General features: G+C 41.1%; 1 protein-coding gene across 1 annotated transcript in view; it reads left to right on the top strand.

Moving 5' to 3' along the window:
• Positions 1-14527, top strand: part of MTCL3 (MTCL family member 3) — a gene marked incomplete at its 5' end in the record, with an annotated part of 145732 nt that overhangs the window by 37322 nt on the left and 93883 nt on the right. Inside the window, one exon of the mRNA XM_082250911.1 lies at positions 9444-9564. Coding sequence (XP_082107037.1) covers positions 9444-9564 — 121 coding nt within the window. The remainder of the gene's footprint in view (positions 1-9443; positions 9565-14527) is intronic.

The raw sequence follows: 14527 nt of genomic DNA, 5'->3' as shown, positions 1-14527 counted from the left end.
TTTGCTGGACCAGCCCATACTAGATAAATTAGTAGTCATTTGAAACTGGCTAAACTTAGATCATTCTACCTACAGTGGAATGATTGATTTCTAATAATTTTGCAGTCTTTTTAAATCCCCACAGCTTTATTTTTGAGGGCATTAGACAACTCTTTTTAGTTTGGCATGATGACACCATACACTCCAAAAGCAAAGAGAACACCAAATCCTATATATTTGGAACTTAAATAAGATAGATTCCACCTGCATACTCCCCAGGGAGGTTTTAAAAATTGTTACCTAATCTGAAACATCTGTTTGATGTGACAGGTCTGCATTTTGAAGTAATCCAAAAAAGAAAAAAGTGATGCTAAGCACCCTGCTCCTGCGCTCAAAACCAGGTCCTCATTCTGTTTCAATCTAGGAACCCACACTTGGCATCCCGTATGGCTAAGCCTTGCTGCCCTCTACGACCGGGGTGGTCAAAAACACTGTAAAACAAACACAAAGAAAGGGCGCACCAGCCTAGCGCATTATCCTCAGCAAGCTTATTAATAACAATTGTTTAAAATCAACTACTCACAAACATGCGTGGTAGATCAGCATATAAATTCCAACGAACAGCATCAAATGAAAAAGTCCGATGTCTCATATAGACGGAGGGCTGACGCGTTTCGAGGCCTTGCCTCTTCCTCAGAGCCCTGGCTTGTTTGGCTGTACTTATCCTGTGGATCACAGGAGTGCAGTTCACTCTGCAATCATGTGACCTGTTTTTAGCCAATAGCAGGCTGAAGCCCGCTGTCAGCTGACGACACAGAGTCGGTTCAGGCTGGGGAAGGATCAGCACCTGGCTCAGCCTCTTAGTAAGCCACAAAGAGCCTGAGCCAGCCGTTCCCTCCTCCTCCACAGACCAGCGCTCCAGTGAGCGTGTGGGGGGGGGGGGGGCTGAGCAGAGAGCTGGTGCCTGACAGAGCACTGAGAACTGAGTGATCAGCAGTATTTGATGCTCAGTTCTCTGCCTTAGAGCCAGAGAGGGACAATTGCAGCACAGGACCAATGCTGCACATCCACATAGGTAAGTATGATTTCTAAAAAAAAAAAAGCACCCATACTTCTCTTTTTTTCTTAGATTATGTGAATAAATACACTACATCAACACTGGGTGTCGTTTGGCAAAGTGTATCACTTTTATCAGTTGTCAATGTTTAAATAAAGATCCAATGTTTACCTGTTCAAATATGTTGAAAATGTCACTTTCCATAGGGTGTACTTACTTTTTAACTTGACTGTATATATATATAATTGTGCACTGGGGTTCTTGAGTCCTAAAGGAATATGTCCCAAAACTGCCACCTTGCCTTAAGTCAGATTATCTGACTATGTTGGCACTAAACCAGCACAGATCAAAAACCACTAGCTGTAAAGAGATTAAAATTGCAGTTAAATCCTCCCATGATTAAAGATAAATTTTCAGCTGGTCTGTCAGGCTAGTCATAAGACTGTAGTTACATAAATAAGTAAGTTTACTGGATAATAGTAAAAGCACAGCCTTATGATTTTTGTGTGCAGACTATATGTGTTATGAAAATAATTATTGAACTTTATGGAGTAATATGAATGTTATTGCAACTACAATGTTAGTTTTATATTATGAAAATGTATCTCAAAAATATAAATGCTAAAAATGGGCAACATGCCAGTGATAGTCATTAACCATATCTGACTTGAAGACTGAAAACTAGACCATTTGTTTTATGAAAACCCCCCTATGGTATTTATAGTGTATTTAAAGCCAGTTTCTTTTCTAGTGGTGAAGGTTGAAAACTTCCAGTTTTTGGTTGCTGACTGTGCCCCCGTTAGGGAGGTTCAACTTCTTCATTTGCCCTGCAGACCACCAAGATTTCCCTTACTTTGGAGTCTTTTCCTCAAATTTCCTGTTTTGTCTACAATGGAACACAGATAGTAACATAAAATAGTGGCAGGGGTTTTATCCATACCTATCTACGATGTGCTGCACATAGTTTAGTACATTAAACCTGAAGATTTTGTTTGGGATACAGTTTCAGTCACATAACTTACCTCTAATGAAGTGTGCCCTACATCTTGCTGGCTGTTGCTTACTGTAGAAATCATCCCTCTAGTGATGTCGGGGCCTCTTCAAATCTGTGAACCTCTGTCCTTGCATGGGTTAAGGGTAGTGGCTGAGACTGCGAAGGTCCCCTGATGCCCAGCCTCCCCTTCCCCCCCCTCATCCAATAGCAAAACTCCTTCACAGAATGCATCACTCCTGTGAGTGGGGTAAGGGCAGATGGATGATAGGATTCCCTTTTCCAATCACAAACCAAGTTGCATTTTGTGAAAACAATATAATACAAAAAAATACAAGCATCTGCATCCACAGTCTTGCATATGGGCCATATTAAATACTGTAGCTTTTAGCCTAAATGTGGCCCTGCATAGTAAGATCGCTAGGTGCCAAGAGCCACCTGTGTCCTAGCAACTGAGGAGACTGGGTAGTAGGAGGGCCTAAATGTATGCTAATAAATAAGAATGCTAGGTGTAAGGAGCCACCTGCGTCCTAGCAACTGAAGACATTGAGCAGCAGAAGCTGCCTGCAGCCTAGCAACCCAGGACACTAGGAAGCAGGAGCTGCCTTTGTCCTAGCAACCTAGGACATTAGTCCACAGGAGTTGCCTGCATTCTAGCAACTGAGGCAATCTTTATAAAACTCCATAACAGGGAGTCTAGCTGAGAATCACTACTTCAGTAAAACAATTTGGAACACGTGAAATTATCCTTGTAAACAGCATGCCTCTCAGTAAATTCCAGGGTGGCTTTGGTAACCAAGGCAAAAAGCTGGAAGGATCGAATGCCCGAGGACAATGGGCCACCCCACTAAAACTGGAGGGTCTTCTGATGAAGCTACATGCTATTAGGCTACTGTTCAGCTGCCCATCCAGCTGTTCTTACAATGAAGATCCGATCACCTAGCTACAGATCATTTGCCCAGCTACCTCTGCTTTATCAGGTGTGGTCTCGCTAACATCTGAGGGACAGAAGCAGAGGAACTTACCTTCTCTGAGTGTGTCCAGGAACCCCAAAAAATGTAGAAAATTGAATTAAAGGGGCCTGCATCTGGCTCTGAGCATTGTGAGAAAATAGGGGCTATACTACACTCCACTTCACATTGACTTATTGTCCCTGACAAACTGTCCATCTGTGAAATGTAATTCTGTGCAAAGTGTACAGGGGGTCTCCTGAAGTTACGTCTAATTGGGCATCTCAGCGGTTGAATCTCAGTTCAACCTCCTGGAGCAAGAGAGCTCCACAGCAGGAGCATGGACTTGGGATGGGTGGCCTTTGAGCTGTGTGTTATTGTCAGGATCCATGGATTCTCTTGGGAATCCTGGAGATAATGGTGGCAGAGCAGGGGTTAGCCATCACTGAACCTCTGGTGGCAAAGATGTATGTGGCTCACATACATTGACAAGTTCTTCAAAACCCTCCCTATGGGCCTCTCTCTGGTTGTTGATGGGTTTAAAGAGTTTACATTGTAGTGTCTTGGTTTTTCCTGGGTTACTGCTCTCTAGATATTGCAGACTGGCACACTTGGAACTGGCTTTTTATAGAACAACTTCAGGGACTTCTTTATCCAGCTCTTGCAATTTTCCTTGCAGAGGTGTGTGCCTTTACATTGGAATAGCATTCTGCACCCCGGTTGAAGGTCTTAAACCATACATAGATCGAAATTCAGCCAGTTCAGTAGGGACCGGGCATATTTATTCCATGTATGGGCAGGCTGGTTGTATCAATCGGCTTATGTACCAGCAGCCTGTTGGAGTATATTTTGAGGCGGGGAAACTCCCCACTGTCAGAATACAATAGCTCAGTGGGAGGGATTCCCTCACCTACAACGAATATGTAAAATCAAGTCATTTTCAACCAGCGGCTTGACCAAAAAAAAATGACTCATGTATGGCCAGCCTAATGCTTGCAGCTCTCCATACTTCATTCATGACCAGATTTTAACAAACTGTTGGACTTCAGACAGGTGATGTTTGCACTTATGAACCCAGGAGGTCAGAGTGTGTTTAAGTTTTTATTTGGTCACACAAGCTAAGCCTCGGGATGTAATAAAACCTCTCACTTGCCCAAATGCCTTGTGGGTGGTATGTGGCAGTGTGTGACCTCTTAATGCCTAGTGAGTGGCACCATTCTTAGAAAAACTTGCATTCAAAAGATGGATCCTGGTCTTAATGTGTCTTCTCCAGACAGCCATAAGGAAAACAGAAGTGTTTATACACCATCTAGGCCATGGGCTTGGCAGTCTGGTTGCAGGTTAGTACAGCCACCACAGTAAAGTTGTCCACCATTATGAGAATGTGATGGTATACACCTCCTGGCACTTTGAGCGTAAGAAACTTGATGACAAGTACTTCCATTGGGTTAGATGTGTGGCATTTAGAGGTGGAATTCAGGCCTCAGCATCCTTTCACAGTGGACAGACCATGCAGTGTCAGCGGACTTGGAACAAACCCAACTGCATGACCTGTGTCTTGAACCCGATGCATTTTTTGTGGATACCCAATGTCCCCCTCCACATGGATTCTATCTGCCACAGAGCGGGCCATTGACAGTATGACCTGGTAGATTGCTGACTGGATTGGGAAATATTATGCTGTGGTACATTATATTAACCTTCAAGACAAGACAGGACCACTCACTAACTAGTTTGCTGGTACCTGGTAGTAGCTTCAGTCCTTCTCTGCAAGCCAGGGATTTCTATCTCTTCAGCTTTCTCATCCACATCCCAATGGGACCTGGCTAGCGGGTACCACAGTAGGGTGTCTGCTGCCTTGTTGCTTTTTCCAGGATAATAATGCAAGGGGAAGGAGCTGTAGTTTGCAGGGTTGCTTATGGTCACATGCAGGCTTCAACTGGCATAAGCAATGACCCTGTGCTGGTTGCCATATACTTGCAAGAGTACAGCTCTCAGGCTCTGAATACTGGTATCGGCTTTTAGCCAGAACATAAAAGGTTAGTCAGCAAAGGCCAGCATGAGAGTTGACATCTGCGGCTGCTAAAATAAGTCAAAAGCCTCATGTTTTTCTGATCCCTATTACACTTTAAATGCTGCACCTCTCTGGCCTACCCCATGTAAGAGCTTTTGAATAGGGGCAGAGTGATGGACATAGTTCTTGATAAAATGCCTATACTATCTTGCCAGCTCAGAAAAATGACTTAAGTCACTGTCATTAGGGGCTTTAGTTCCTGTATGGCCTTTTCTTTCTCGGAGTTAAGGAGTATGTGTTTTTCTGAAGATGATGTTTTCAAGGAACTTGATCTCGCCTACTCTAGGGTGGCAAAGGACTGACCGAAGAGATGTGCATCCTTTGGGGTAACAGCATTCTAGACCCCTGTAATTCACACAAAGAGTGCCATCCATCTTTTCTCACCAAAATTATTGGACCCATGGGCTTTTACTCGCTTCAGTCCTTGTTGCATCATCTGTTCTAGGATTTTCTTGAAATCTTGGTAGTCATTTGGAGATATGCTTTGATATCATTCCTAGATGGAAGGGCTCTCTCTTGTAGGTATCTTGGGTATTCTTTAGGTGGGCCTAAGTATGCAGCATCTCAGCCCTTGGTCCGCAAATTAAATTCATACCCAATATCACCTACAGCAGTCCCCTTCCTAGGGCACTTCTGATCACTACACCCTTCTGGCCAAGGTTCTGCTCTCAGAGCTCTACTTTCATTCAGGTAATCCCGGCTACCTGGAGGAGATCATTGGCAGCTATCAATAAAATCCATAGCAAGCTGGGCTTATCTTCTTAATAATAAAATATTGTTGATACATTGATAGGCTAGTGTCCTGCGAGCTGCTAAAAAGACACCTGATCTCGTGAGAATTGAAGCATTAATAAACAGCAATACAGTTGACCACCACATCTTCATTTCTTGAAAGGGGAGTCGTTCCACTTTGCCGCTCCACTACTTGACCCTAGCAGTGTGACAATCTAGTTTAATAGCTTTCTCCTAAAATAGTTGGGTCAATAATTCTGGAGATGGCCCAACGCGACAGCCCCAGCATGGAGATGGTGTCCTTGGCGCCCTCCAAGGTCATGCTTGCCTTTTTCACAATCCTCTCCTTGCCCCTTGAAGGGTATTCCTATCTGTAATTCAATGCAGATAATATCTGGACCTGGGCCATCCCTTCTGGCAATTTCCGCATGGCCACCTCCCATGAAGCTGTCTGTTCGTTGCAGGTGGGTCTGTCATATTCCCACCTATGATTATATAAAAGCAAACCACCTAGGCTTAGTTTAAAATAAATCAATAAAATAATATATTCAGAATGTAATGTGAAATAAGAGACGCTACACCGGATACCAAAACACAAATAAAACCGCAATGAATAATTAGATGTGCTGTCCATTTAAAAAATGCCAAAGAGCTTATGACAAATATAGTAATACCGTTCAGTGATGTAAGTGAACAAAATGTGATAATAATAATTGAAATATAATCACAAATAAATATTTTGAACAGTCCATATAATATGTGAACTACAAGTACCAGCAATCCATGATGCAGGTCCAGTGCTCCATCACTATAGACAAACTCTACCTGCTTACTGAAAAGATTGACCCCAAAGTTAAGGGGTCAACAGCACCTGGGTACAAGACAAAGCCTGTCAACATCGGGGTAACTATATAGTAGGAACTGTCAAATTCTCTGCTCTCTAGCTTTGAGCATTTTAGCAGTGGCTTTGAATATTAAATGCCTCAAGCTCATACCAGTGATGGTAGAAATGTATTTTGCTGTGCATGAAGTATATGCCGCAACCATTTAAAAAAAAGCCCCCTTCCAGTGTTAGTTGCAGGAAGGGAGGGGTCCAAAAAATTACAAGGCAGTGATCACATGCCACATCTTGGGACATAGCACAGGCCATGCACATCACCAGGACCAGAGAAGTAACTTCTAAACTAATGGTATAATGGCATATATGTTTTTTTTTTTCATATACATAAAGTACGGTGGGCACTATGTATCAAAGTAAGAAAATATTTTAATCTGATGAGAGATTTCCTTGAAACTTGACTCTTCATAATTATGAACTATTATTATCTTTAGAAGTTGGTAATTTCGACATGTTAACATAAAATATTTTATTTGGATGTGCAGTGTTAACCAATTCTGTATATTTAAAGTAAAGTAATTCCAACCAAAATGTTTTCCCTTATTTAATAAAGCCGTGAGGTGTAAGAACCTCTGTTAGGTTTTTATTGCTGTATGTGTCCCCATTGGGTATCATTTCCCTTACTTCTTATCTCATTGACGGCCCTGATTCACTAGGCAATAGTCTCCAAACTGCAGCACGAGGGGGCCAAATGAGGCCCTTTGTTTGCTTTTATCTGGCCCTCAGGGCACTATTTTCATTCACTGATACCAACTGTAATGGAACTTCGACCCACACTGTACTTGTGGACTTCCGTCAGCATACGGCTTCCTCCCAGCCGTGAACATAGATACCAGATTTTCCCAGCCGCCCCATACAAGCTAGCCGACAACTTAGCTTGTACTGGAATCTCAGTTTATTGAACAGTCACGCAGAATTTATATACAGCATGGACCTCCCCCCCGATCAGATTACCACACAAAGACCAGGGGTTGCCTGATTACATTATCATATGCAGATGAAATTGTATACAGAAATAGAATGAACCTGAACTTATTATCTAGCCATCTGGATAGAAACATTGTGAGATCATTAACATTTAACAATGGATCAGACAGACCTAACACAATCCACACCCCACCTCAATAGACAGACAATAGGGAGAGCCTGCCAGTGACAGTCTGTCCGTCTCCTACATTGAAGTACATGGAATATACATATAAGCATTGCTTTGATTATTTAGGAGCCACAGACTTAATGGAAACAGGCTATAGGTTTCACAGTGTAAAGTGGGATTAAATCTTGATATCTCTTGAGAGATATTGTTGATAAATATTACTCTCCTATTTGAAGTTATCCAAACCATTTTCTCAGTGTCCATTAAGTATCTGTCTTTCACTCCCAGTGACGGTGAGTACTGTCACACCAACAATGGGACATAATTCCCCCCACTGACTCCAATGAGAGGGCAATGACACCAGTGATTGGGCACAATTCCTACCACTGACACCAAGGATAAGGCGCTATTCCTCCCACTGACACCAAAGATAGGGCAGTGTTTATTCCCACCGATGTAGGGACCTTTTCTACTCCCAATAGCTACCCTTAAAGTGTTTGTTACCCCAACATTTCATATTCCTGATATGTGTCTGCTGTACCATGTACTTGTATGACAAAGTATCCTGTTCTCTTTGTTTTGCTTCCTTTGTGTGAAATTCCTGCCGGTCCTGCCAATCCCTCTGGTTTCCTGTTAAAAGCTAACCACACTAAGCAGATCACAACGTGGTCAGTTCTATAGCTATGCTAGGAACTTAGCCTGCTCTCCTCCACTGGTCAGACTTGTCCTGACACGCATCCCCTGCACAGAATTTTACTGGGAAGATTAGAGTACTGTTGTTTCTCCTCCCCCAAGCTTTTATGCAGCTGAGAACAGAGTCTATGTGATCATTTATATTTATAATGTTTTTTTATATCTATAGAAAAATGCTTTGCCTTTCATTTCTATTTCAAACTGTATGGGTTGTTTTACAAGGTGATCACTTACAATTACATTAGGTCTGGTGAACAGTAAATTGGCCCTTTGTTTAGAAATGTTGGACACCCCCTGCAATAAGGCAGGAGAGCTCTTTAATAGAAAAACACATACAGCATTAAAACTGTTTTGTTAATAGAGTGATTAAGGGTTAGGACTTCCATCAAGTTTTATTGATGTACGCATTCCCATTGGGGAAATTTCTGACACTTCTTATCCCAGTAACAGTGGTCACAGGCACAGGAAGTGAGGAAAATTCTGTCTGACGAAGACACACAGCAGTAAAAGCCTGACAGATGTTTTATCTCTTTACTATTTCAAACTAAAAAAAAAAAAAAAAAACTTGGCTGAAGATTCACTTTATGTTCTGATGTGATCTGTTTTTTATCTAAAATAAAACAAGCAGCCTAGAAAGTATTCAAGGAATTATCAAAGAACATCCTGTGCAGAATAGTGTTAAATAAATGATGACTGTGTTTTTTCCTGCAGTATCTGACTTGAGCAGTTCACATGCACTTGTTTATGTACAATGTGTTGCAGGCGGTACTGTAAGTGAATAAATCTTTCTGTCTCTGTATTTACCTTCCCAGATGTTCCAGCCTATTATTTTACTTATCCTCATCCTAGTATTATTTTCTTCTCTTTCCTACACAACTATATTTAAGCTCGTCTTCCTTTTCACCCTCTTTTTTGTCCTGTAACCCTTTCCGCCATTTTCTGTTTTGTTCGTTTATTTTTTATTTTTTTTCAGTTTTGTTTATTTTATCCATTCATCAAGATAATCCGTAAAAGAAATATAGTTTCTACTCTACTTAAGAAAAACACTGAAGACTGCATGTATAACCCGATCCTACATTTTCCAGCTTCTGCAAGTAAGTTATTTACACTTATTTCTTTTACTTTTCATTTTATAACCACTTGACCTCCGGAAGATTTTACCCCCTCCCTAACCAGGCCATTTTTTGTTACTTTAACTGGCGATTGCGCGGTTATGCAATGCTGTACCCAAATTCAATTTAATTTTTTTTTTTTTCACACAAATATGATCACCTCTGGGTTTTTTTTTTTGCTATATAAATGAAAAAAGACTGACAATTTAAAAAGAAAAAATGTTTTTGTTATAAAATATATCCAATAAAAATCAAGCAAAAAAAAAAAAATCTCTTCATAAATTTTGGCCAAAATGTATTCTGCTACATGTCCTTGGTAAGAAAAAAGTCCCAAGACGTGTGTATTGATTAGTCTGCGTGAAAGTTAGAGCGTCTACAAACTATGGGATATATTACTAGAAATTTTTATTTATTAATTTTTTATACTACTAATGGTGGTGATCAGCGGCTTATAAAGGGACTGCGATACTGCGGTGGTCAATCTGACACTAACTAACGCTGGGGGGAACTGACTACCTGCCACTGGCATCACCAGTGACATTAATACAGTGCTAATATAATGCACTGTCACTATAATAATGACACTGGGTAGAAAAGGGGTTAACGTCTAGGGCTTTTCCTCAAACTACGGCCCTCCAGCTGTTGCGAAACGACACATCCCATGAGGCATTGTAAAACTCTGACATTCACAGACTTGACTAAGCATGATGGGAATTATAGTTCCTGAACAACTAGAGGGCCATAGTTTGAGGACCCCTGGTCTAGGGCAATCAAGGGGTATTACTAAGGATTTAGTTGTTTTTATTCCATGCTTAGCAGGGAATGAAAAAAACAATATCCCCTGTTCATGAACACAGCTCTGTATTGTTTACAATGGCAGAGCTGTTTCCAGCGCTGATCACCAGGTCCCGGCGATCAATCATATGCCAGGACCCAGTGATCAGCATGTGCTGTAATGAAAGTTCGCGAGCGCGCAGATCACGTACTAGGTATGTACCACGTACAGAGCTGCTCTGCCACCGTATATGCAAGTTATACGTTCGATAAGGGGTTAATATTATAAACAATAAAGTGTAAGAAAATTCAGATCAATGCCTTACTTCGGGCTGGAATAATCTCCACTCATTAAAGCGTTATAAAATTCAAAAGCAAACATTTAATATTTTGCATTTTACCATTTCTTGATGTGATGGCTATATTCATATTCTTTTTTAGGCTTTCTTTCCTTTATTTTCACCCGGTGAGCTGGCCAGATAGTCTGTTGTTTTTCAACAGAACAATACGTCTATCAGATGTGACAGTTAGAGGGTTAACCTCCCTGGCAGTAGGATTCTTTTGGATTTTAGGTGCTGAAAGCGGTACCATTATTTTGCATGTAATTCTTGTGAATGAGCAGCCCAAACCAACTGTATACATTATATATATATATATATATATATATATATATATATATATATATGTATACATATATTATATATATATATATATATATAATGTATACAGTTGTATAATGTATTATATATATATATATAATGTATACAGTTGTATAATGTATTATATATATATATATAATGTATACAGTTGTATAATGTATTATATATATATATAATGTATACAGTTGTATAATGTATTATATATATATAATGTATACAGTTGGTTTGGGCTGCTCATTCACAAGAATTACGTATATATATATAAAAATTGCAGGAAAGGGCACTGGGGGGCAAACTAATGTGATTTTTTATTTTTTTTTTTGAATGGTATCAGTGTGTTTGGTGTGTTTTTACATGACCACCTGTCAGTTTTCATCCGATCTGATCCTCCAGACTGATGGAAAATAGGGTTTCCATACATCTGGATTTTACGGACAGGATCGGATCAGATAGCAGCGGGTGTCAATGGACATGTCTCTGCTGACATCCGCTGCTCCATAGAGGTGCATGGAGCTTCCGATCAGGTCCACCTGAAAAACTGACAGGGGGACCTGATCGGAAAGCCTGTGTGAAAGGGGCTTTAGTATGTTGTTTTTCAAAAGAAGATGCTTTCCTGCAAATATATCAGTTAACAGTGTTGAGATAAACAAATTAACCCTGACAGGAGTGCTTGCAATGATCAGCTTTTATTTAATAATTTAAAACCATTATACCAAAGAACATTTTTTTTACTGCATCTGTTTGTGTAACTGTAGTGTGAGCTGAAGTCTGTGTTTAGTATATCTGAATCTGCTAGTATATCTAACACTCTCCTCCCTCCAGATTGACAATGCTACTGTCCATAGGTGCCCATGTGCTCCTTCATCCAGAGTGGGGGCACTCTAATATAGGAGGTGTGTTACTGGCCAGATCACCAGGGAAAAAGTAAAAAGAAAACTAATGCAGCCACCACATTTTATGATTAGTAAACTGCAACATATTACATTACACGTCGTTTAAAAAAAATAAGCGATACATTCTTCATGGGGATGGGGGGTCTGAGCAGATTAAAGAGGAGCTCCAGTCTGGGAAAAAATACAAATACTGTAGCTGCTGACTTAATATAAGGACACTTACCTATCCAGGGATATCAGGACCCTGAGCCGATTTGCCAATCAGCTTCAGGTGCAGGCGCCAACATTGTAAGTAAGGTTTCCTACTGCACATGCGTGAGTCGTGCTGCTCTTTCTGAATGGTCCCGCCGTCTTCTGGGACCTATGTGTGTCCCAGAAAGCAGTGGGGGGAAGGAGGAGGGGCCAGAAATGCAAGTAGATCACCAAACTTACCTGGAAGTGGAAGCGGGTACCTGTCCAAACAAGGTACCCGCTCCCCCCCCCCCCCCCAAAAAAAAGTGCCAAATGTGGCAGTGGAGGGGAGGAGGGTGCGAACAAGCAGAGCTTTCCCTTTTGGGTGGGACTCCGCTTTGAGTATTTTTAATGTGCTATGAGTAGGGATTTAAAATGTATCTCCTACTGGCTGTTGGACAGGTCTTACGTCAGGTCAGTGATGTAAGAGGATTAATATATAATATACATATAGGATTGTATCATTTTTTCCCCCTCTCGGCTCACACTGCCGCGATCTGAAAGTCACGCAAGCGACTTATGATGAGACTTTCTGGTGACTTTAGTCCTACTTTGAGGCTCAAGGCTGATAGAAGTCGCCTTAAAGTAGTACAGGAATCTTTTCTAAAGTCGGTGCTAATTAAGACAGCTCTCATTGACTAACATAGGATTTCATATGTCACCTGACTTGGGGGTCTCACAAGTCGGATTCCAAGTCGCGGCAGTATGAACTGAGCCTAAGGCCCCTTTCACACGAGCTATCAGTTTTCAGGCAGACCTGATCAGACCTTGCACTCTCCTCTACGTGTCCCCTGACTTCTGCCACTATCCGATCCTGTGCGCAAAATCTAGATGGATGGTGGTCCTATTTTCTATCCATCTGGCGGATGGGGTCAGATGAAAATGGACTAGCGGTCCATTTTAACCCGATTTCCCCATAGAGGAGAGCGGCACTGTGACCAGAGACAGACCTGCCATCTGCCTTCTCAGCGGGGATCAGCGTTGCGAAAACTGAGGCACCCGTGTGAAAGGGGCCTTATTGGTTGAAATGGATGGACTTTTTTCATCCAGACTAATGCTGACCATACACTATATGAAAAAACGGACGAAATTCAGTCATTTGGACAGTTCGTTAGTTTTTCGGCCAGTTAATGGGCACAAATCGGTAATTGGTTGTGACGTTTTTGAGCCAAAAAAAAGCAAAGGACAAGTTTGGAATATTTCTGCCATATTAGTGATAAAGTGAAAGGTTAATGTGTTTCTCATCCAAACTGTTTGCACTACATATATGTGAAAAAAACAAAGGACAAGTTTGGAATATTTCTGCCGTACGAGTGATAAAGTGAAAGGTTAATGTGTTTCTCGTCCAAACTGTTTGCACTACATATATGTGAAAAAAACAACAAAAAACTGATTAATTTATGTCCTTCTAACGATTTATCGGTCATTACATGATGGCACTATCATTTGCTCTCACCGCCAAGTGTTCATTTTTCAAAAATGAGTTTAAACATAATAGTGTATGGCCAGCATTACTATAAAACTATGTAACTATGTTAGGCGGAGACACATGACTCCTCTGGTTCACATTGATGCTTTGTGTTCTTTCCAACTCCACCATTGGAATAGAATGGTGCAGTTAGGCTGAAAATTTTCTTTCTGTGAACAAGCAACTAATGGCCGTTGGGTACTGCTTGAAAACCATCCAATCCTGCCAACATTCCTACAAGTACATACATGAAAGATATTGGGACCCCAATGGGACTTTTTAGGCAGAATGGGAGGTAGTACAAAAGTATGGTAAAGTAAAAATTTATCTAAAGGTCATATTAGTGACCATTATGACCCAATGTCACTAATATGACCTTTAGGTCATTTTTTTATCGTTGTATGTTAATGTTTTTTGTTTTTTTTTTACTTTACCATACTTGTGTACTACCTCCCATTCTGCCTAAAAAGTCCCATTGGGGTCCCAATTACTTTCTGTGGACAAGGGAATGATCATTGCATGATCATACAGAGGTTTTCAAACATCAGTTTCTTTAATATAAATCGCTACAGTTATTTATATATATATATATATATATATATATATATATATATATATATATATATATATATATATAAGTTATATATATATATATATACAGTGCTTTAAGTGGGTCGGTATGCACTGGTACTCAGTACCGCCACTTCCAAATATGGCTCTTGAGCATTCTGCCACCTCTCCGTGCGCCTTAGCGTACCAGTACACTAATTTTGCATATCTGCGCCCTCAATTGCCCCCCCCCCCCCAAGAATATTTCCCACTCCAGAGCCAGACCAGTCACCACCAGTGAGTCCCCCTGCTCCAGAGTCCCAGCCCAGGCCAGGGGGGGGGGGGATGCTCTGTGGGGACCCTGATGTGGG

Source organism: Pelophylax lessonae, assembly GCF_965119305.1.
Source record: "Pelophylax lessonae genome assembly, chromosome: 3".
Lineage (NCBI taxonomy): Eukaryota > Metazoa > Chordata > Amphibia > Anura > Ranidae > Pelophylax > Pelophylax lessonae.
Note: the sequence above shows the minus strand (reverse complement) of the source record. Positions and strands in the feature narration are given on the sequence as shown.